General features: G+C 52.0%; 1 protein-coding gene and 1 long non-coding RNA gene across 4 annotated transcripts; one reads left to right on the top strand and one right to left on the bottom strand.

The window, feature by feature from the left end:
• Positions 1-3,548: 3,548 nt before the first annotated feature.
• ALDH3A2 (aldehyde dehydrogenase 3 family member A2) lies at positions 3,549-19,192 on the bottom strand. Of its 3 annotated transcripts, none has more exons than XM_028164546.2 (11): positions 19,174-19,192; positions 18,361-18,521; positions 16,929-17,160; positions 16,067-16,152; positions 14,141-14,349; positions 12,969-13,086; positions 11,166-11,307; positions 9,054-9,220; positions 7,625-7,740; positions 6,421-6,656; positions 3,549-3,740 (listed from the first exon to the last, which is right to left on the bottom strand). In XM_028164546.2, exons 2-11 carry the CDS (start codon positions 18,511-18,513, stop codon positions 3,628-3,630), a joined length of 1,572 nt encoding a protein of 523 aa, XP_028020347.2. In that variant the 5' UTR covers positions 18,514-18,521; positions 19,174-19,192; the 3' UTR covers positions 3,549-3,627. The 3 variants fall into 3 exon arrangements, with proteins under 3 accessions (XP_028020347.2, XP_028020346.2, XP_028020348.1); XM_028164545.2 differs by lacking the exon at positions 19,174-19,192 and adding an exon at positions 18,639-18,715; XM_028164547.2 differs by lacking the exon at positions 19,174-19,192 and having other exon boundaries at positions 7,641-7,740; positions 18,361-18,632.
• LOC130705967 (uncharacterized) lies at positions 18,719-23,764 on the top strand. Its single transcript, XR_009006386.1, has 3 exons — positions 18,719-19,001; positions 19,296-19,390; positions 23,616-23,764. It is a non-coding gene; the product is annotated as an uncharacterized LOC130705967 (long non-coding RNA).
• The last annotated feature ends 253 nt before the right edge of the window (positions 23,765-24,017 follow it).

The following is a 24,017-nucleotide window of genomic DNA, read 5'->3' as shown; positions in this document are numbered from 1 at the left end:
TGCTACCATTATTCAATAACGTAAATGGCTTCAAACTGGAGATTTCAAATCAAAACAAAATGGCAAATGCCACTGTTACATTAAGAAGTGCATATTTCTAGGCTGAGTCTGCTACCCAAGTCTGTACACAAAGCCTTTGTGAAGCTCTGGAAAGGGGGCCAGCGGGCCCCGTGCAGCAGCCCACCTCGCAGAGACCCCCATCTGCGTCCTGCCCACGCACCCTCCGCAGATCCAGGCGCCGTGAGGCCCCGACCAGGGCCGGGCTAGTCACCTGTCCTTCGGTCCTCTCGTGGCATCAGCATTTTCACGTATCACAGACCTTGAGAAACACCTTTCATACAGTAGCGATAAGATATAAACAAGGGCAGCGAGGCCCAGACCGTTGGGCCACGTAGCCTCAGGGTGGAATCTGATGCTGATCCGAATTCTAGGATGCTTTTGCGGCCTGGGACTGTTGACCATTTCTGGGCTCCAGGCCGCACACCGCCACCCAGTGGGGGCAGCCTGGCCTCTGTCGTCATCAGCCCCTTCAGCATCAGTAGCTATAAACACACCCACAGACAAACGGATTTATTGATAAAGGTCAACAGCAAAAAAGGATGCGGAGTGCAAACCCTGGTTCTGAAGAGCCAGCACGCCATGGATCCTGCTCCAGGCCCTCCGCCCACAGGAAGGCAGAAGCCTGCACCCTCATCTGCGACGTGAAGACAGCTTCTGCACCCAAACACAACGACCAGGTACAGAACACAGCAAAGTCACATCAGGTGTCCTAAGGTTGAGAGGTATTGAGGAAAAAGGACTCCATGCTCAAGTAAGTTTGGGAAACAACACACACCCGCACTTCAAAGGTTCCGTAGGCCTGGGATCTTTAAAATGCTGATGTGCTTTACAAACCCCTAGGATCCTGCTCTAGGCAGGATCGGCAGTGGGACCAGTTTTTGTGTAAAATCTTATGGGATTGGTGTCTCGTGAATGTGCTTACAGAAATACTTGTTTTGGGTCAGCAGATGGGGAAGGAGAATATAGTTGGAAAAAAACCCCTATTTACTCTATAGATTATTTTAAAAAACAACCCACAAATGACAAAGTAAAACTTGAGAAAAATCTTCTTGGCTGAGAATTTAAAATGAGAAATAATCAGTTAAAGACAGCTGACCAACACCTCCTTTGATAGATAAAGGCAAAAAAAAAATGGATTTATAGTTGGAGAAAACCTGTGGTCAAAGAATAGTCTCCAACAGGGCATATCTGGAAACTAAGAACATTATTACAATTCATGCCAATTTTACCAAATATAATGTATTTATTCTAAAGCAGAATATACTAGTAGACAAGCCAGTACTTTTGCTTAATTAGAATGTTTAATATTTGCAAACAAATCAACGGACAAAGGATTAATCTCCAAAATATATAAACAGCTCATGCAACTCAATCTTAAAAAAAGCAAACAACCCAATCAAAAAATGGGCAGAAGAACTAAATAGACATTTCTCCAAAGAAGACATACAGATGCCCAAGAGGCTCAACATCACTAATTATTAGAAAAATGCAAATCAAAACTACAATGAGGTATCACCTCACACCGGTCAGAATGGCCATCATCAAAAAAATCTACAAACAATAAATGCTGGAGAGCGAGCGGAGAAAAGGGAACCCTCTTGCACTGTTGGTGGGAATGTAAATTGATACAGCCACTATGGAGAAGAGTATGGAGGTTCCTTAAAAAACTAAAAATAGAACTACCATATGACCCAGCAATCCCACTCCTGGGCATATACCCAGAGAAAACCATAATTCAAAAAGACACATGCACTCCAGTGTTCACTGCAGCACTATTTACTATAGCCAGGTCACGGAAGCAACCTAAATGCCCATCAACAGATCAATGGATAAAGAAGACGTGGTACATATATATACGATGGAATATTACTCAGCCATAAAAAGGAACAAGATTGGGTCATTTGTAGAGACGTGGGTGGACTTAGAGACTGTCATTCAGAGTGAAGTAAGTCAGACAAAAACAAATATGTCGTATATTAACGCCTATATGTGGAATCTAGAAAAATGGTACACATGAACCGGTTTGCAAGGCAGAAATAGAGACAGACGTAGGGAACAAACGTATGGACAGCAAGGGGGGAAAGTGGCAGGAGGTGGTGGTGGTGGTGGGATGAACTGGGAGATTGGGATTGACACGTACACACTGATGTGTATAAAATGGATGACTAATAAGAACCTGCTGTATATAAAAAAAAGTGTAACGTACAATATACCAAATGAAAATTCCGTATTGAAATTCTGTCTGAGCTGTTTTATGATTGATTATTCTGATAGTGGTTTAAGCAGCTGTTTCCTAAACTAGCCTAGTGATTGACTCTCGCCACCTCGTCCCGTGATGTAGATGTAACGTGCTGCGGACAGCCTAACGGAGCAATTCACTCAGTGGTGGATCACATGTTCCTAGGGTGAGTTACACTCTCTCACCGGCCACCCCGCCCCCCACCCTGCCCCAAGGGCTCTCCTTCAGACTTTCCATCTGGCTGAAGTGCCCCAGGCGGGGTCCTGGCCGCGCCCGGGGGTGGGGGGGGGGCGGCGGGGGAGGGTGTCTTCCGTCCCCTTTGGCGGGGCAGCTGCTGTGGCCCAGGGTCCTCCTCCAGACGCTCCCCCCCCCCCACCAGCCCCCGAGGCTCTCAGGACTGCAGAGCCGTGAATGCCCAAGGCCTCCTGTCCAGGACAGGAAATGGTCCCCACGTTAAGTTCTGTGGACCCAATCTATTCAGAAAGGCATCTCTCTCACGCTTAAAAAAGGGAAATTTACTTGCCTTGTGCTACAGAAATAAGAAACTTAGATTTGTCCCTGAAGAGCCACTAACTTGCAACTTGAAGGTCCTATTATGCGAGGATAAGTATCGTTATGAGTACTTTCAGGACAGCAGTAAAAAATGCCAGGTGGGTTTTGTAAGACACAGAACTGTACAACTCCTGCACCCTACGAATGACAGCTGATACTTGCACGAAATTGGCAACTGTCTTCCGGGAAGCCCTAGGATTTACAAGATGCTCTGAGTGACATCAGTCACAAAACCGTGTGTGGACGGCCCCACGGACCATCACAAACCAAGCACGAGACAGGACAGAGAGTGGATGAGAAAGGAGGGCCGACTCCCGGAGGTCAGGCTTTCAAGTCCCAACAGACGAGGGACAGGGACCCCCCCCACCCCAGTTCTAGTGCCTCGAACCCCAAGGCAGCTGGGAGACCTCGCCTCACCTCTCTGGACTGAGACCTGGAAACCTGGGCGGGGCTGGGCTCTGGAAGGCCACAGGGTGATGCCCGAGGCAGTAGGGGCAGGGTGTCCCATGTCCCGTGAGCAGCAGAGTCGCTGAGCAGGTTCTGGGAACTCGGGTTCCCCCAGCATGCTCTCCCCTCCCCCAGCACGCTCCCCCCCCCACAGCACGCTCTCCCCCCCGCCAGCACGCTCTCCCCTCCCCCAGCCCAGAGCTCTGGGGGTTCTCCGAGTGTCTCAGTACTGGGCGGGAGAGCGCTGGGCTTTGGCTGAAACAGCGAGTTTTATTAATGGTGAGTGGCAATGACTTTTAGGTTCGGCGATGGTGCATTTGCATATTGTCTTACAATTTTTGGTAGGATTTAAAAATTATTGGTTCATTAACTATTTGGTAGAAGAATAATTCAGGAGAGAGGATGAGGAGGTGGCACGGATCACTCTTCAGCAGTATCCAGCCTGGGGGAGGAGAAAGGAATCCGGGTTACCTGCTGGTTTACAATGCCCCCACCAGCCCTGGAACATGGGCCCGGGATCGGGACCCTGACACGTGCCGTCTGTCCTAAGAACCATGTCAACAAGGCCCACAGATCCCTAAGGGGTCTTAAGTGTGGCTGGGCTGAGGATGACAGGTCATGCCCTCCCCCCAAAACGACAACAAGACAGGTGGTGTTAGAGGTGGTACTCTGTCCAATGTCAAGTAGACGAGGGCAGAGACAGGAGGTGAAAGCACTCATTTCCCGTCCTGGCTAAGGAGGACGCTGACTGTCCACATGAACTCTCAAAACTGGTGAACAATTTTGCTTCTCCAATTCCAGAGCAGTAGTGAATTTCATCAGTACCCACGGAGGCTTAAAGAAGCATGGCCACAACCTCAGAGTTCAAACGTTGGATTTAATTTTCAAAGGCCCGATGACATCGTTCAATTTTAACCTTTTATTTTCCTCAACTTTTACAAGCCCCTCAATGCCTTCCATAGCTTATGTTAAGCTTTATTGGAACTTTACTTTGTGTAAAATGCACAGAGAACATTCCCCCACTCTGAGGTTCTGACATGTTCCCTTTAGACTGACAGTTTTGCAGCTTTCAGTTTCCCACTTTAAAATGTTGCAAATCCATTCTAATTCTAGTAAAGTGAATTACTAAAATCATACCACGTAACAAAATAACTACTAAGTGCAAAAAGCAATTTCAGAAAAATGTTTGCAATTACCATCAGTAGATTCCTCAAGTAAATAGACAATTTAGGCTCGGAGTCATTTGTTTAAAAGGTGATTTGATAAGAAGCGGGTAAAAGCACAGAGAGAAGAGTAGAGAAGCAGCAGAGAGGAAGAAAACCCCAAATCTTTACCCAATCTCACGCGGAATCCAAAACAACCGGGACAAAGAACGCATTGGCTCCCAGTAAGGAGAGCAGAGAGGTGGGGCTGGAAGCGGCCTGGACCTCGGGGTGCTCATGCCCTGGCTCTGTGGGCTCAGAAGAGGCCTCGGCCGAAGCCATAATTAAGTCGATCCCAGAGCCCGGCATCAAAGCCATATTTTCTTGTTCCCGGCTGAATAAACGTTTTTATACACTGCTGCTTCTCTAGACCCTACCAGAGAAAGGCTTGTCTGCCAAACCCTTTCGGGAACTCTGGGCGGGCCACCTGGCCTGCCCTAGCCTGTGGGGCACGGGGCATTGCACCTGGGGGCGCCCTCCTGGGAATAGGGGGCACAGTCAGCCTGCACCTCCGAATTTTCCATGAGGCTAAGAAACTCCATCCCGACCAAGAAGACGCCTGTCAGGCTGGGGACCCACGTCTCGGGGAAAAAAGATAGGCAGATAGTGACCAGAGACCCAAGCGCACCTCCGACCTCAGGAAGAAGCAGAAGAAAAAACCCAGAAAGTCCTACACCCCGCAATATGTTTTGATTCGCTAAGTCTGCTACATGAATTCTCAAGTCGAACTTTAAAAAAAAAAACGAAACAACTCAAAACCAAAATAAATAGTGACTTGGAGCGTTTTATAAGATTCTTCTCAAATTCTGAAACAAAGGGTGGTGACCATGAGTGGGTCAGCGGGCACGTCCTCTGGGACAGCCAAGTGCGTGAGGCCATCCTTTTCTGGAAGTAATGACTGCTTCACCCAGACCCAGCTAAGCCACGACCTCTAATCTGGAGAGTCCAGCAAGCCGACCTCACCCTTGGAAACCTGTGGCCAAGTTAAGTTTTCACCCTCTGACGCTCTAGGCCAAGGTCCAGAATGTCTGGAGACATTCTTTTTCTGATAACGCCTAAGCCTCCAAGTGTAGAAAAACAAACGACTGGAAGAGAACACTCCCCAAGCTGGCCCACTTCACAGAAAGGAAAGAAACAGCCCAAACTCCTCTCAACAGACAGGGCTGGGTTCTGGCGTTCCTGGCTCACAGGACGGCACAATCTGTGAACTGCCAGAAAAATCAACAGGGCCTTTCTCCTCAGCACAGCCTGGTATTTCCGAGGAAACCCAAGCGATCTCAGACGTGACCGGTATCTCCAGTTCCACCAAAGCTGTGACGCCATAAGGTGAGCCGACCCCCTTTCAACGTTTAAACAAACTACAGACAGGAACACAGCTGTTGCCATTAAATGCTTGAATCTGGCTTCGCCCCAAGGATACGGACCGTCCAAGGACGCTGGCTGTCATGAGGGTCTCTTAGCAAGTCCACGCCCCAAACGGCCAGTCGCCAGAGAGAAAAGCTACAGGCCAGCTCCCCCCGGCACAGGTGCTTCCCCACTGGCCCCGGCCCCGCCACACTCTCCTCCACCTCCACGCACGCCGGGTTCCTGCACAGCCAGGAACCAAACTGACGCTGAGGCACCAAAAGCAAGAAGATCAGAGGGCTAGGCAGCTCGAGGGGCTTTAAACTCAGGCCAGAGGCCGCCACGCGCCCCCTGTGAGGGCTGAGGCCTGCGGGCTGGACGGCCCCTGCCGCCGGAGCACAGAAGCAGCCTGGGAGGCCCAGAAAAGCAGGGGGGCCCAGCAGCCGGAAGCCCCCTGACCTTAGCGTCCTAGCCTCTGGAAGTGAATAGGAGAGAGCTGATTTAAAGATCGGAGGTGCTCCCGAGACGCAAGAGGTGCGCCTGCAGCCGTCGGGCGCCCGAGCGCCAGGGACTCACCTTCATGAGCGCCGCCAGCACAACGCCCAGGAGGGTCAGCAACAGAAGCCCCAGCTTCCCTTTGTTGAGCCGTTTCAGGAAGAACAGTTTCGCCCAGTCTACCTTCGACTGGCTGTTGGGAGGATACCGGAGTTTGTTTGCACCTTCTCGCTTCAGGCTTTTTAACAAACAGGGACGTTGATGCGAAAAAGTATCGAAACTGTGTTTTCCGTGATACGCTCCCATCCCACTGGACCCTGAAATAAAGGAACAGACGAGACGGGCTCCGCTGTGGGTGACGGCGCTCCTTCCGTGCACACGGCGCCCCGGCTGCACCCCTCCACCAGCGCACGTGGCTCGTTCCAGGACGTCCTCCCGGCGCCCCCCGCACGGCGGAGCCCTGGCACAGGACGCTCTCCGAGAGCAGGGCAGGGACCGGCAGGTCCCGGGGTGCTGGCTGTCACTATGCCAGGGACCAAGCTCATTGTCACCGGAGCCCCACCTCCGGAGAGGGAGAGGGGGCTGGGCAGGGCCCGAGCGGGACTCCAAGCGGCCCGCTCCGAGAGCCGCGTGTGCCCGTTCCCACTGTCGCACATGGCTGAGCCACTGCTCCCTCGGGCTCCTGGAAGGTGACCAAGGCCAGGACAGCGGGGTCACGCGGCTGGGCGGTAACAGGCCTCTCAGACCTGTGCTCCGGGACCGTGCTCCCGTCTCTGCTCAGTCACGTGAGCCGGGCAGACACGCGTGTGGCACAAGGCACCTGGCACGCAGCTTACTGGGGCCGGGCCGCTGGGGCATCACTTAGGTGACAGCTGAAGCTGCAGGGAGACTCTGTGATGTGTATCAAGAGACATGCATTTTAAGGAAAAAAATCTAAACGACAAGCCAAAATATTAACAGTGTTTATGCCTCGGAGGTTACTACATTTTCCCGTGTAACTTTCTACAGTGTTTTGTTTGGTTTTGCCCCTTTATCCCAAAAAAGCAAAGGGACGTTCAAGCACTTGGCTGCTGTCTGCTCCTGGCGCTGTGAGCCTGTCATGTGCTACCTCATTCGATAAAGGACAGAGGGCATTTATCAGTTCAACTGAGACCTGATTTTTGGCCCAAGAAATGCCCTGAATCTGGGAGAAGATCCATAAACCAGTGAAGCAACCCAAGGAACAGTCATTACAGACTGGGGGTGGAGAGGCGGACCCCAGGCAGCGGCTTGCGGGGGCATTGACCTGGGGGGGGCCTCACCCACGCCTCCGAAGGGCAGGGAGCTGAGCATGAAGTGCATGATGACGTCGTTGCCCGTGACGCCCCCGCTGGACGTCCTGTCGATCATCCGCTTGATGAGCTGAGGGCGAGAAGGAACAGAGGCGCCGGGTCAGCCGCCCCTCGAGGCTGGGGGCAGTGAGCGAGACCCGGACGGCCTGAAGACTTGGGCCCCCACGCCCGGCACACCCCAGCGCTGGACCCCCGGGACCACGACCAGGGCCTTTCTTACCAGGGATGGTTCAGGCTATATTCCAGGTTTTAAAAATTGTTAATATTTCTCTACCTCTGCTTTAAAGGATAGCATGTGATTAACAGGTATCATTCCGTTTCTATGAAATGTAAAAAACATTCAAGATTTCAGAGGTAGCATCCTGTTTTTGAAGGAAATCGCTGGTTGGCCCAGGACCTGAGTGGGCACGATGCACTTGACTGGTAAATGTCGCCTCCCCTGGCTGCTGGCCCACCAAGTCCTCTGTAGCAAAGGTCACTGCTGACTGTGGGACCGAGCCTGACCCGCCGCCCCGCGCCTGGGCCGCAGACCGCGGCTTCCACCCCGTCCACCACTGCCTGTGGTCATTTCAACCGTCAGACTGCTGTGTGCCACTAACCCGTTCCTAGCTGAGCCCCGCACGTCTGGTCTCCCTGGACGGTCTGTAGAGATCGGTCCGCGCCAGCACCGCCAGCACCGCCAGCTCTAGAAGCTGCCCCGAGACTCCCTGCGTGGCCCCGGCAGAGGCTCTGCAGAAAACACCTGCTGTGGGAGCTCCTCGACCTCAGCTGGCCGCACCCTCCCTTCCGAGTTTTCCCCTTTTTTCAGAGGCTCCTGGCCTATTGGCCCACCTTGAGGCCACTGTCCCTTAGCAGCGGCCGGTCACCTTGAGGCGCATACGGACGGGCCGCGTGCAGGGCCGCGTGCAGGGCGGCAGCGGGGCTGCTGGGCCTGGGGTGGCGTGTGATCTGCCGGCCCGGCTGGGACGGCAACACCTCTCCAACCACAAAGCCACGTGGCTGGAGAAAGCCAAGTCCGAGGCGTCCCAAGCACCTCCCTCAGCAGCGCCAGAGACACCGCCCTGTGGGCTGCGGACGCCGTGTGGGTAAGAGCCGGGGCTCTACACAGGACGCCCTACGGGTCAGCAGCAGAAACGTTTCTGATGCTGGCGCTCAGACGTCTCCCAGTGACATGGCAGGTGTCTGTGAGTCACCAGGCTTGTGACACTCGCCCCGAAGACTCAGCTCTGACCCCGGGGAGTAAGGGAAGGGTCACAGCGATAACCCCAGGGCCTCATTACCCAGGACTGGGGAACTCTGGCATCACACGAAATAATCAGCATTTGCTTTACGGCAGAGAAGGAGCATGGCTTCTGAGAGCGAGCTGCACGCTGGGAAGTTTACCTTAGTGTTATGAGAAAACACGTAGAAAGCCAGGGGCTTTTCGCGTTCATTTATGAATTGTATGGCTTCATCTGCATTCTTCACAGGCACTATTGGAAGAATTGGTCCAAAAATTTCTTCTTGCATCACCTTGGCTTCAGGATCCACATCAGTGAGTATCGTTGGGGCTGAAAAATGAAAACGCTCAAGCAGAAGACAGAAATGCCAAACTCTCACCTCACGTCTGGCTCACTGGGTCACCCACCCATCCCTTCCCCACTCCCGCCCAGGTGTCATCTACTGAGACAAGTCCCAAGTACGTGGGTGAACCGTGCAAATATTACATCTCCACGCGTGTGCATCAGGGATCCCTGTGCAAACCCAGGGGGAGATACAGGCTTGAGTAAATCCTACGCATGTTTAACCCTGTTCAGCACCACATTCCTACGTCTTTCTGTGGACAGGCCTTCCTGGGAGCGCAGAGGGCCCCTCGATGGATCAAACCAGTACAGCTTCTTAATTGAAGTGCGTTCCTGCCTGTGATCTCTTTTATCTTGATTACAACTGCGTCAGGTTCAGAAAACATAATGAAATGGTGGGATTCCCTAAGCCTTAGCTCAGCGTTCCGTCCACTCTGGGGAAAGACACAGACAGGAGGACGACACGGATCCTGAAGAGCTTTGTGGGGTGTCCAGTGTCCACACCAAGAAGTCCCCAAGCCGCAGTGCTCAGGGAGACCCTGCGGACGGGCTGGACGGTCGACTACAGGAGAAGACACCTGACGGAACAAGCGTGCTCTCTCCTCCACCCACGGTTACGACCAGGTTGTCCTGGAGGCATGGCACAGGACGGCTCTCTCCAGCACGCCCGGGGGTACAGAAGCCGCTGCCTCAGATCCGCCGCCCGCGGCTTCCCTGGGCCAGAGAAGTGTCCATCCCCCTCTGCAGAGCCACGCGCTTAGGTGAGGTGACCCTGACCAGGTCGGCGGAAACTCCTAACTAGTCTGAGCTAATCACGGCCGACCTTCCCTCTCACCACTGATGGGCGTAGAGGCAGGCAGTCAACATGCTGGGCCAGCAGGACCCGAAGACGAACCCCCGGGGCTCTGGGGGTGTTCCTGAGCCGCTGAACTAACAGGCCGAGAGCATACTTTTCTCCGTACTGTTTAAGTCTTTTAAGTTCTGCTTTTGAAAAGCTGGGGTTTTTGGTGATGATGAGAGGAGACAGGTAAAAAGGTTTGCGGAGCAGCTTTTTCGCCAACTTCATGTGTGATTTTTAAAAAAAAATACGTTTATTTATTTATTTTTGGCTGCGTTGGGTCTTCGTTGCTGCGCGCGGGCTTTCTCTAGTTGCGGCGAGCGGGGGCTACTCTTTGTTGCGGTGCGCAGGCTTCTCAGTGCGGTGGCTTCTCTTGTTGCGGAGCACGGGCTCTAGGCGCACAGGCTTCAGTAGTTGTGGCGCGCAGGATTCAGTAGTTGTGGCTCGCGTGCTCTAGAGCGCAGGCTCAGTAGTTGTGGCGCATGGGCTTAGTTGCTCTGCAGCATGTGGGATCTTCCTGGAACAGGGCTCGAACCCGCGTCCCCTGCATTGGCAGGCGGATTCTTAACCACTGCGCCACCAGGGAAGTCCCCATGCGTGATTCTTCTCTCATCTTAGGTGTTATTTTAGATAAGTGTGTTTAAAATTCAGAAGTGATATATACTCGTGGCAAAAAACAAAGAACACAACAAGAAAGTAAATAACGAGGTCAAGCATGATAGGTGAAAACATTCTTTCTGGAACAGAACTGCTGCCGGCTAGCTGTGCAATTGTGGCTGAGCTATTTCCTCCTCTGGGCTGTTTTCCCGGCCGTAAGCTGGAAATAAATAGAGTCTGGTTCTGCTTCTCAAGGTTGCCAGGAAGAAAAAATTACATAAAATACGTGTGTAAATACAAACAACGAAATAGAGTTACTCAAAGTATACATATATAAAATCATCTTTAACTCACTTGTAACAAAGCAGTATACCAGAAAGCAGTATTTAAAAGCTTATTAAACGCTTTATACCTAATAGTTTATTCAGTGTCGGTAAACAGCGTCAATAAAAACTGTTAAGTTGCCCCTCCCTGCAGGACGAGATGAGTCTCCATTACCTATGTAGCGTGTGGTCTCATCGGTCTCCCCACCAAAAGCTATCTTTTGTCCTTCAAGCAAACTTCGTATCCTCTTAAAATGACGAAGATTGATGATCCTTTCATAGTCGGGGGATTCTTTTATATTTTCTCCATAAAATTCCTGTTTAAAACAGTAGTATCTAGTTGTCACCAAAGACCCATATTTTAATTTCTTTAATAATTATAAAATTCACCATGGCCCCAAATCTGGTTTTGTATCCTCACAGAATCCAACCCCCCAGCCCCCAAGTCCTTTAACAGTAGTAAGACTAAGCTCTTTGGCAGGTCAAGGACAGGAGTTAAAGCACGCACACAAGTCTCCCATTTTCCACGGTTTCAGGGGTTGGCATGGGTCCCTCCTGGGGGTGGACACAGAGGGGGGTCTCGCCCCGTGTCAGGGCCACACGTGCGCTTGCCTATCAGCTCTGGCTGCTGTCCTGCGAGGAGCCAGGTGGTGGTGGCAGAGGCCCTGTGACCTGCAAAGCCTAAAACACTGACTGCGTGTGTTTTTCCCCTTTTGCAGAAGGGGTTTGCTGAGCTTTGCGCTATTTCCTCGTGTTAGGTCTTCTCTGGACTGGAACTTCCACCAGTCAGACAGCCGTGAAACCACTCGAAAGATCAGAACACAGTTCTGGCAAATCAACCAGAGTAAGAGAGCCTCAGAAGCCGAGCAGTCAGCCCCGCGGGAGCCCTCCATCTACTCTCCAGCGGGAACGAGCACGGTCCAGCCCCGGCACCCGCCTCGAACCCGGGCGGTAGGAAGCTCCCGGGCAGCTTGTTGCAATGCGTGTTCTTGGGCCCCAACGCCAGAGCCACAGGAGTGGTTTTCAGTGCTGGCCGCACCTCAGAATCACCTGGAGACCCAGCCCAGCTGAACCACAGTCTTCGGAGGGGGAGGAATGGAAGCTTTCCTTAAACGGCTCCTGGTGAACCTCAGCGGAGAGCCACGGTGACGAGAGAATACACGCCTCCTGGAATCCCAGTTCCTCACCACACTCACCCGAGCACGTCCCCTGCAACCCCAGTGTCTTCCCAGCGTCGGGCCAAGCTCCCCTTTCATGCTCTCCTTGTCCGGCCCCATCGTGGTCCCGCCACTAACGTCCAACTTCCACGTCACCTAGCTGCTCACGTACGTCACTCCTGGGTGTTCCGGAGCCTTCCTTTCGGGGCTCGGTCAGCACCCGGCGAGTGAACAACGGTTGTTTCAATAATTTCTCCACTCAGGGGGCTCCCACCGCTGAACTGTCACAGCTTCACCCCTTCCTTTCTTCCCGTCCTACGTTCCTTCTGGCTCAGCTCAGGACACCACCGTGTAGCCTTCCTTGGTCCCCTCACTAGAGATCGCCATTGGAAACGCCCTCAAAGGCTGATGGCCGCGTCAAGAGTGCACGCTCCTCGAAACTGCTGGCCTCTCTAAACCGCCGGCACAGCCGAGAACCGAGAACCTTGACCGCCGCAGCCGCGGCGAGAGGGCCTTGGCCACACCGGGCCTCGCAATGTTCTCCCCAAACCACACAAGAGCTACTGAGCTTTTTTCTTTAAGGCCCGTTCTACACCTAACCGGTTGTGCCATCAACAAATCGACTAGACAGTCTCAGCGTGTGTAGCACCAATCTCACCCTGCTACCACGTTCTACGAGAGCACTTTTCATTAGCCAGGAAATTAGTTCAGTCACGTGCTCCTGGAACGTTCCTGGGCGGGGGGGCGATGCCCCCTGCAAACAGCTGACTTCACTCCGTATCCCAATGAGACCCGTGGACCCAGAGGTGGGAAACACGAACCTTCACAGCCTCCTTCACCTTCTGCACGATCAGGTCCTGGAGGGACGGCTCGCAGAGCACGTAGTCGGGGGCGATGCAGGTCTGGCCGCAGTTCATGTACTTGCCCCAGGTGATGCGTCTGGGAAAAGCACCAGCAGCCAGAGTTCAGTCCCCACGCACCTGTCACACACTTTGGCGCTGTCTGAATGTTTTTCAGCTAGCTGTCAAGATTACTAGTACATAAACGTATTTGGTAATCTTGATAAAAAAAATGTTTTGAAAACTCATCTCTAAATCGGTTGGAACTGAGAACACATTTTCAATTGGCGTAGGATATTCTACAAAGCAGGGAAAGCCTCATGCCAGTTCATGAGAAACAGTACTTTATACGCAGGGAAGCCACTGCCTGCGGCAGGAAAGGAGAAAAACAGCCTCCCGACACCCTCCTCCTCCTCCCACCCCGGCCAAGAGGACATCTGGGAGGAGAGGGGCTCCACAGACACCACGGCTCCTGCTGCACGATGCCAGGTGCCAGCAGGACCAGAAGCCCCCCCCGCTCCGGGACGCTGCACCCGGGCTCGGACGGAAACCCACGAACCGGGGTCCCCTGTTCCAGCAAGTAGACGTCTACTTGCAAGCCAACCTGGAGCCCGGCCAACGCCCCCTGCTCCCCTCGTCTGAAGGGAGGGAGAGCCATGCCATGCCAGCACAGTCAGCTGTGGGTTTGGGCACTTCCTGTTAGCTGAACTGATTTAGCGGAGACAACCCGAAACCTTGCATCTTCTAGTTCTCAGATGCAAGATGCTATTATTCTCAGTTACAAGATGAGAATTATTGGTTTTATCAATAAAGGAACTCAGTTAAGAGATCAGCATAATGCCCTTTCTTTGGAAATTTAAAGATTTTATTAGGCACACAGGATCCTTGGCATTATCTACTTCCTGGATCAGCTATCAGCAGAACAATAAAACTTCTCGCCAGGTCTATTATCTAGAGAACAGACATAGCTTTTCCTCATCCTGAGGGCCACCGTGTGATGTCACAACCTCGTGTTCATCTCCTCCGGTTGTGGCACCAAGGCGTGGTTTGTGAAAGAGTCCTGGTCCCTGTGAGGACATCGTCCGGCAGTGCCCAGCGAGGAGGCACGGAGGGCATGCCAGCCTGCCGGGGGGAGTCCAGATAACCAGTCTCACCTGCAGGCGACGTCCAGGTCACAGTCTTTGTCAACGTAACACGGACTCTTCCCTCCCAGTTCAAGGGTCACCGGGGTCAGATGCTTGGCGGCGGCTTCCATGACAACTTTTCCAACAGCGGTGTTTCCCGTATAGAGAATGTGGTCAAATCGCTGCTTCAGAAGCTCCGTGGTTTCCTCGATGCCACCATTAACAACCGCGTACAGGTCCTTCAAGAAAGAAAAACACTTGCATCACCGAAGGAATCCCATCGTCTGACGTAAACACGTAACATTCAGTGAAACCAGGAAAAGGTGGAGACTGGCCCCGGGAAACCACAAGACGGGGGCTGGGCGAGGGGAGGGCTGTGGGAACGTGGCCGCTGTTGGTGACCACAGGACAGGCCCCAGGCACGTCCACCCGGACGTCCTCTCTGCACTCGGCTCAGCGTGGGGCTCAGGCCGTGGGGGGAACCGAGTGACTGCCGCCCGAACGTGTGCCAAGGCCGGCAGGGGAGCGTCTCCAGGGACAGGTCCCGGTGCCCCCGCACCCCGTCATCCACTAGCTCGTGTGCCCGCTGGCGGCCGCCCGACGCCTCGAGCCTCAGCCTCCTCTTGGGATGGGGGGACGTCACGGGGCTTTGCACTGAAGCCTCGTGTGCACCGGGCGACCGTCTGCAGCTGTCGCACGAGAGAGGGTAGCAACGGCGTGGAGAGCGGCGGCGGGACACCAAGCCCGAGGCGGCTGGTGGGCCTCGCGTTGCCCCTCCATCTCTACTCACAGCTCAGCGGCCCGACAGGTGTTGCAAGCTTTAGCTTGCCTCCGCCTGCATCCACAGAGCCTGTGTGGTTGGTCCCCGACAAGCCGAGTGAGGCAGGGCCGGAATGGCGACCCCCGTCCAGGCAGAGGGAGACAGTGAAGCGTGTGCCCCACCGCCCTGCCCTCACCGCCCTTCTGCACTGGGTACCCCAGGCCCTGGGACAACACTGCGCCGTGGCCGCCGTGGCCGGGAATGAGCCACCACGGGGAGCACGGCTCCTCCGAGGGCCGGAGTTGGCCTGTAGGCTGCTGTCGGAAAACGCGGACGACTCCACGCGTGATGCCGCACAGCTGCGTCTCCCGGGCGCGCACGGACCACTCCTCCGTGCAGAGCTAACGGCCCCAGTTCACGTGGCGTCACAGTCCCCTCCACGGCGGCACCAGACCTCTGCTTCAGAGATCGTCTTTTCTCCACAGCTTCCGATACTCTTCTTTTTAAAGATTTTTTTTTTTGATGTGGACCATTTACAAAGTCTGTGTTGAATTTGTTACAATATTGCTTCTGTTTTTTGTTTCGGTTTTTTGACCGCGAGGCATGCGGGATCCCAGCTCCCCGACCAGGGATCGGACCCGAACCTCCGCCCCTGCATTGGAAGGCGAAGAGCCTGAACCATTGGACCACCAGGAAGTCCCAGCTTCCGATAATCCTAAATGCCAGTACTGTAACCTGAGTGAGGGTCCACACTCTGGGTCAGGAGGCCTTCTTCTTCCTGTAGTTTTCAGGCCACAAACACGCCCGTTTAAATGTAGACGTGTGCTCACGTAACCGTACCTCATGAAGAGCGCCCAGGCCGGTACCAGTCTCTCATTACATAACTCACTAAACGGATACACCTAAAATCATGTCAGATCAAAGGTTAATTCGAAATGCCAAATGGCAGCGGAGGCTTTGTTAATAGCAGGAGTGCCGATAAAGCCACGGGCCTGACCAAACCGTGTAACCACAATAGCTAAACTATTCCACAGTATTTTTGGAACTTAACTTCTCTTGTTAAGCCAGACGTGGGAGGCTGAGGGAAAATGAGTGTGGAGGCCTGACCACCAATGATGCAAGCCAACACGAGGAGCAGAGTGGGTTCCCCACGACAGACAGACAGACATGCCAGAGGGGGGGCAAGGCCCTCTTACCTGGTCTAAGTACTGAGGGAGGAGCTTAGCCAAGACCTTGGCTGTATTTTCACTTATTTCAGAAGGCTTGATAATCACAGCATTTCCTAAACAAAGCAAAAAGCAGGACAGCGTTGTCTAGTACTTGAGTGATTCTTACATCCACGAGACGGGGCTCCTGTGGGGAGCACAGGCTAAGGGTTCATTCCTCTGGTTATTTCTGGCTCTGCGTTCTGCCTTCCTCACCACAAGCGTGAGCGCTCGTCCCACTGCCTCTTTCCCAAAGGCTAACTCCTCAGTGCTCACCACGTAGGTCCTTGACAAGAGGCCCCAGCCAGGCTCCCCCAGGCCTCCGGCCTTCTCTCACTGTTCTCACTCCCACCCTTGGATTTTCCTTTTGCCCTGGGATTATTGCACAAACAAGCTTTGCCAACATAAAGCTGTTGGTCTGGATCCTGGTTAACTGAGAAATGAATCCCTTGGCATTTGCTGTAGACCCAAGCAAGCATTACTCCCAGAGCCCTTATTTGAATGAAGAAAGGGGTCAGACAGAATCAACTGGTTCATCCAAAGCCAGAGGTGGCGACTGAAACCACATGACGATATGGACGTCTGACTCCAAACCCGGGCCTGTGGACTCGCGCATGCCTCTACACCCTCACGGGTTCATTCTCTGGGGCTCCAGAAAGCAGTCACCCCACAAATCTCTGGAGCCCACTGAACAAGTAATAATAACGTTTATGAATTCTCAATACACTGGTGGTGTAAACCAAGACAAGCCACCACAGCAAATGCATTTAACTAACCACTATCCTTAATGTACAACCAGTTTCAGGGAATACGCCTCTCGAAGACAGCATAAGGACGGAAGCTGACACCAGACCTGCAGCGATGGCTCCTATCAGAGGCTGGATGGTGAGGACAAAGGGGTAGTTCCAAGCTCCGATAATCAGCACGACTCCCAGGGGCTCTGGCTGGACGTAGGCCTCGTCCAGCATGGTGAGCAGGTTCTTCTGAGCTGGTTTAGCAGCAGCCCATTCAGGAAGCTTCTCCAGCACGAGATCAATTTCCCCAAGCACGGTGATGACTTCTTGACTGTATGCGTTGAATTCACTCTGTTACAAGAGGGTCACAGTTAACCTTTGTGGGTAGGACACACTTGGCCCTGAATGTCAGAAGCATCGGGCCAGGGAATTCCCTGACGGTCCAGTAGTTAGGGCTCTGTGCTTCCACTGCAGGGCACATGGGTTTGATCCCTGGTCGGGGAACTAAGTCTTACGGCAATGCAAAAAAAAAAAAAAAAAAAAGCATCAGGACAGGCACACCTGTCAGACTAGCTGGTTTGCCATGCAGATTCCTGTGTGTCCTCCAGGCCCACAGTAAGGACTTGCTAATTCCCTTCTTAATATATTCAATCCCTTTAAATCCTTCTTTACTGATCCAAGCCATTTAAAGTCAGGCTTAAACGTTAACTCTTTCACGAAGACTTCCCTAATTAATAATGGTGTGCCTTGATCACACTTTATAAACCATAGTCATTATGCTTTCCCCTATATCTTAACATTTCAGCCTTAATACGCTGGCTTAAAACTATAGTCCCACTTTATCTGTGCCTGCTTTGTTTCCCAACCAAACTTAAAGCCCTCAAGGGCAAGGAATTTATTGTACTTCTTTAGAACTGTCATCAACAGTTCCTCTCCACCAGATGTGCTACACAGGAAGTTTTAGAGTCCCTGTTGTTACTACTGATGTAACAATGTAACTGATGTACTACCCCTCAAAATAATCTTCCGGGGGGAGGGGCCGAAGGAGCCTGGCAAAGCCAGAGCAAGGCCTTGTTACCCCTAAAATGAAGAGAAAAATTAAAAACAAAATGGTAACAACAGTGATATAAAACATAGGGGACTATTTTTAAACCCGAAACACTCCCCCAAGACCTTGCTACTCAAAGCGTGGTTCCAAAACAGGGCAGCTTGGTACATCACCTGGAAGCTTCTTACAAAAACTCAGGCTCTCAGACCCCCTCCCCCCAGACCCAGTGAAGCATCGTTTGCATCGTAACAAGGTCCCCGGGTGACTCGCGGGTGCACAGATCTGACACCTAACATCATCGAGGGAAATCTGAGCGCAACGACGACAAGCAAAACCCTGTGTCTGCGTAAGAAACCGCAAAGTTAAAAGACAAGAACCCGACTCGGAGGAAGAGGCCTGCAATACACGAAGCGGACGAATGACCCAAATCCAGGGGAAGGGAAAGGGCCACAGCTGCCTGCGGAAAAGGGGCAGGCCGTGCAGCGCAGGTCCCGGGGGCGCACCTTGCTCAGGTCGGCGGCGATGGCCGCCAGGATGTCCTTCTCGCGCTCCTGCACCATCGCGCGCAGGGCCTCGAGCTGCCGCCGCCGGAACGTCAGGGGGCGCGAGCGGCCGGACCCGAACGCCGCGCGAACCCGCTGGACCTCGCGCTCCATGGCCAGTCCTGCGGGGACAGGGGAGATCGGGCGCGGTGGGGGGTGAGCTGGCCGGACGCGGGGCCGCCGGGCGGTGTCTCTCCATCCCCGGCCCCCGTCCCCGGGCCCAGCGACCCCGGCCGCACCTCCGTCCCGCCGGCGCGCTCGCTCAGCTGCCGTTAACTGCCCGGCCACCGCCCTGCGAGCCCGGGTCGACCCCGAGCCGCGCGCCGATTGGCCGGCGTGGCCCACGTGACCTCCGCAGGCCGGACGCCGCGCGGGCCCCGCCTCCAGGAGTCGACAGGCGAGGGGGTGAGGATGGCTGGGCGGCCGGCTGGGCTGGAGCGGGCTTGGGGTGGAGCGGGCTGGGGCCAGGGCCCGCGGTCACGACCCCGCCGACCGGGCCCCGCGCCCAGCGGCTCAGGAGGCGTCGCCCTTCCGCCGCGTCGCCCCTCGGCCCGCCCGGCCCGCTCCCTTCCAGCTCGGAGCCGCGGGGACTCGGCGCCCAGGTGAGTGCCCCTCAGCAGCCCCGCCCCCACGCCCTCCTTTACCCTTTACCAGCCGCTCTCCGGGCACCCCCAAGGTCCCTGCCCCCTCCCTCCCTCCCTCCCTAGAGGGGCAGCTAGCTCGGACCCCCCTCCTGCGCCCACGTGACAATGCCCGCGGCAGCTGGGTTCTCACCTCGCTCTCCTCTGCACCTGCGGAGATTGCAGGAAGTCCTTCTGGCTTGTACCTGATTTGACTTGGGCTTTATCAGCTTGTCACGTGGTTGTTTATCTCGTGCATCTGCTTTCACCACTCAGGGAAAGAATGCGTTATCCAGAAGTGAAGGACTCCGCTTTGAAGGTGGGGACGTCTGTCCCCTTCCTGGGACGCCGGTGCTGACGCTCCCTCGAAGGTGAGCTTCCCTCCCAGACGCCAGGGTCGTGCTGGCTCGCTCTCTCTTTTGAAATCTTGAAGGAATGTATCCTGTCGTCCTGTTTGATGTGTGTTCTTTGTCCTGACAAGATATGAAACTGTGTTGAAAACCATGCTTCGCCAGAGCGCTTTCCTCCTTGGTGGAGACTGCACTCCTGGGCTACAGTCCTCAGTTTGGCCAGAAAAAAAAACCCTCTTCTAGTCTTACGATAAGTTGTTTATTGATTACTTGGCCTCCACACTCAGCAGTCATTGCCGTCTTCTGGAGAGACAGTGTGTTTGCTTGTTCGCCATCACCCTGTATTCTTCTGGTTTTCCTTTTCCCTCCCTGACCAAGTCCTCTGGGTTTTTCCTTGCTGGACCTTTCTCCCCTTCCAGGCCTCCTGACTTGTTCAGGTGCCCGAGGGCTCAGTCCTTGGACCTCTTCTCTTTCCACAGTCACAACCTCGTCTAATCCCGTGCATGGTGGTCAGAGAAGATTTTAAATCCCGTCTGGTCCCACCCTTTCCTCTGAACTCCAGCCAGTATGTTCAACTCTATCCCACTCACACTGGGATCCATAATAGGCATCTTAAAGATAGCTGTACGTAGAACTGTTGGTTTCTCTTCATCCACAAGACAAATACAATGCACGCCTCCACCGGTGTTCTCAGTCTCAGTAAGTGGTACCATCTTTCATCCCATTTACTCAGGCCAAAGTCCTTAGGATCATCCTGACTCTTCTCTTTGACCCTAGTTTCAAAACATAATAAAAATACCAGTGGTTTTCCAGTTGAAGGACAACTGGTCATGTATGTATTTGTCAATTAAAAGAAATAATAGTATGTCATTTTAACAGGATGCTTACAAACTCTCAGAAAGTTCTGGAGACTATTTTTACAACACTGGCCATAGAAGGAGAAATATATCATAGTTGCTGAGGTTGTTTGAGTTTTCTCTATTACATTTGTTATGTACATGGAAAAAAATCTATGAAAATTATCGTATCAGAGTAACTCACATTGGAACATAATTTCTTTCTTTATAGAATAAAATACATATTATTAATAAAAAAAAATACCAGTGGTTGAAGAAAAAAAATACCATAAAAGAAATACCAGTGGTTGAATTCAACCACCTTTGCCCTAGTTCAAGCCATAATCATTTTCACCAGCACTTTATGTAGCATTCTACTGGGTTTCCTGCTTCTACTGTGGACTCCGTGGAGGTTATTTATCTGTCGTTTCTCAGTCCTCCACTTGCCCTCTGGGTGTTCAGACACCCAGAGTGTGTGAACGATTTTCCCGGGTTCTCCTGCCGGCTGGCTTCCAGTGAGTTCTACTAGCAGGAGGCGTGAGCAGGAATCAGAAGGTGGAGGAGGAGAGCAGCTTTCTGCTTCTGGAGTCAGCCGTGTGGCAGCTGCTGGGTGTTTCTGTAGTGGAAGAGGAGCTGGGATGATTGCTTCCTTGGTCAAGGTGGCCCCTCTCTAGGAGATACAGGGTGACAGTGATAGCATCTCCAGGCGGCACCGGTGCTGGTGCAGCTCCCCTGGGTTCCTTCCAGCCAGGGGAGTTTTCGGCAGCTTCTCATCTGTGCTGTCACCGCATGCGTCCTTCTGGCCTCTCTTACTCTTCAGATCCCCTCCGCCTGCAGTGACTGGGGTGGGTTCTCTTTTCACGGCTGGATCCTGGCTGATACGCTTTGCTGCGGCCGTTCTCCACCCAGCTGTCAGTGATCCTTTCACAAGACCCTTGACCCTGTTACTTCCCTGCTCAAAGCTTTCCAGTGGCTTCCTGTGACATGTAGAACAAAATCCAAAATGCTCGACTAGCCGTACGTGTCCTGGCCTGCAGCCTCCTCTCCAGCTTCAGTCTGTATGATTCTCGCACTTAGTGGAGTGCTTGTCCTGCTGTTCACAGAACGGGAAGCACACCTCCACTTCGGGGCTTTTGCACTCTGCTCTTTCCTCGGCCTGGAGTGCTCAGCTGAGTTAATTCCATCTCTGCTTAAACGTAACCTCCTTAAAGAAGCCTTCACTGGCCACCATGTCTGAAATACCAGGCTCTGCCACTCTGTCCCTTACCCATTTGTTTGTGTCTGTCTTTCGTGTTCAACGTAGTGTCAGTACCAAGCAAAGAATCTGGTCGGTTGTAGGTACTCTGTAAACATTTATTGAACAAAGGAACGGTACAGTCTCAGGTGCTCCAGCCTCCGCGTCTCGCACTGTCCACGTTTGTGGCTTTCTCAATAGCCACAGTAGTTTGAGAGTTATTTAAAGAGATTCTTGGTGAAGGAAGGAAGGTGGCATGACCATCAAACTCTCCTTCACCTTCTTCCTTGCCTTCTTTTGGCCAAAAAAATGAAGTCCACGTGGAGATACCATGGTGATCCTGCTGGTAAAGGGGAGGTTGCTGGTGAGCAGGCCTTTTGCTCTACCGGGAAAAGCTGGAGCTTCCAGCGCATCCCGGTGTCCAAGCCAACTTCATACCCGAGCGTTGCCTGTGCACAGTAGGCCCACGGTCTACGGTCAGTGCAGGATTCTCCCGCTGTCCCAGAGGACAGCATTCCCGTGAACCCGTCCCTAAGCCAAAATGGAGTAAAGCCAAGTAGCAATTACAGACGCTGTATGCTGTTTTCACTCGTCACCTCCTTCGCTCCTAAAAGTGAAAATCCCCTTTGGATTTCTTTCCATTAGCAAACACAGGTGCTAATGTAGGTCTTCAGGAAAAGCACAGTGGTGTAAAGCAGACTTTCAAAAAGTGGGGGAAACCTGTTTCTGGAACCGTGCGGCAGTGTTTAAACTGGCCCACAGTTCATTGAGTAACCATTTTCAACGCTGAGCTAATAAATGTTATGTAAGGGACTAGGTAAACTGACATATGACTCAGGCCACAATTTTTTAAAATGTAAATAATGAACAGAATTCCAACGTGAAGATTGGCAATCTGAGGCATGATATCAAAATATCATCTAAGGCAAGTTAACCTCTGAGCCGCAAAGGGCTGCTTCTCCTGCTGAGGATGCGACAGGACCTGAAGAAGAATCTGTCTTGGTTCCAATGGCAGCATCACCGGGAGTTTGACTCTTGCCCAGCTCGTGAACATTCTTTTATTAACTGGAGAAATCAACTGATGGCATTGTTTTTGGCATATTTTAAAACCACATCCAAATTCTTTTGTGTAATTTTAAAAATTGAAGTAGAGTTGATTTACAGTGTTGTGTTAATTTTTGTTGTACAGCAAAGTAAGTTATACATATATATATATACTTTTTTTTTTTTTTTTTTGCCGCACGGCTTGTGGGATCTTAGTTCCCCAACCAGGGATTAAACCTGGGCCCTCAGCAGTGAAAGCACAGAGTCCTAACCACTGGACTGCCAGGGAATTCTCTATATACATTCTTTTTTTTTTTTTTTTAAATTCTTTTCCATTATGGTTTATCATAGAATACTGAATACAGTTTCTTGTGCTCTACAGTAAGACCTTGTGGTTTACCCATCCTGTATATAATAGTTTGCATCTGCTAATCCCAAACTCCCACTCCATCCCTCCCCCAGCCCCCTCCCCTTTGGCAACCACCAGTGTACTCTCTATGTCTGTGAGTCTGTTTCTGTTTCGTAGATAAGTCCATTTCTGTCATATTTTAGATTCCACATGTAAGTGATATCATATAATATTTGTCTTTCTCTCTGACTTACTTCACTTAATATGATAACCTCTAGTTGCATTCACGTTGCTGCAAGTGGCATTATTTCATTCTTTCTTATGGCTGAGTGGTATTCCATTGTGTATATATATACTACATCTTCTTTATCCATTCATCTGCTGATGGACATTTACATTGTTTCTGTGTCTTAGCTATCGTGAATAGTGCTGCTATGAACATAGCCGTGCATGTATCTTTCTGAATTAGAGTTTTGTCTGGGTATATGCCCACGAGTGGGATTGCTGCATCATATGGTAGTATATTTTCTGAGGAACCTCCATACTGTTCGCCATAGTGGCTGCACCAATTTTCATTCCCACCAACAGTGTAGGAGGGTTCCCTTTTCTCCACACCCTCTCCAGCATTTGTTATTTGTAGACTTTTTTTTTTTTTTTTTTTTTTTCATTTGTAGACTTTTTAATGATGGCCGTTCTGACCGGTGTGAGGTGATACCTCATTGTAGATTTGATTTGCATTTCTCTTTCTAAAAAATTTTTATTTTATTTATTTATTTGCGCCAGGTCTTAGTTGCGGCAAGCTTGTGGGATCTAGTTCCCTGACCAGGGATCGAACCCAGGACCCCTGCATTGGGAGCTCAGAGTCTTAAGCCCTGTGCCACCAGGAAAGTCCCGCATTTCTCTGTTAATCATCGATGTTGAGCATCTTTTCATGTACCTATTGGCCATTTGTATTTCTTCTTTGGAGAAATGTCTGTTTAGGTCTTCTGCCCATTTTTCGATTGGGTTGTTTGTTTGTTGTTGAGTATCATGAGCTGTTTGTATATTTTGGAAATTAAGCCCTTGTCGGTCGCATCGTTGGCAAATACTGTCTCCCATTCCGTAGGTCGTCTTTTTGTTTTCTTTTATGATTTCCTTTGCTGTGCAAAAGCTTGTAAGTTTAATTTGGTCCCATTTGTTTATTTT

Source organism: Balaenoptera acutorostrata, chromosome 20 (assembly GCF_949987535.1).
Source record: "Balaenoptera acutorostrata chromosome 20, mBalAcu1.1, whole genome shotgun sequence".
NCBI classification, from domain to species: Eukaryota; Metazoa; Chordata; class Mammalia; order Artiodactyla; family Balaenopteridae; genus Balaenoptera; species Balaenoptera acutorostrata.
This window is presented reverse-complemented; position numbering and strand designations above follow the sequence as displayed.

Bases quoted from the DNA above. Each gene is read 5' to 3' on its own strand.
- ALDH3A2 (XM_028164546.2), bottom strand. From the start codon at position 18,513: ATGGAGCGCGAGGTCCAGCGGGTTCGCGCGGCGTTCGGGTCCGGCCGC. The intron at 13,087-14,140 runs GTGAGACTGGTT...TGCTTTTCCCAG, and splicing joins GACCTGGACGTCGCCTGCAG to ACGCATCACCTGGGGCAAGT. The intron at 7,741-9,053 runs GTAAACTTCCCA...TCTCGCCCTCAG, and splicing joins TGTTTTCTCATAACACTAAG to CTCATCAAGCGGATGATCGA.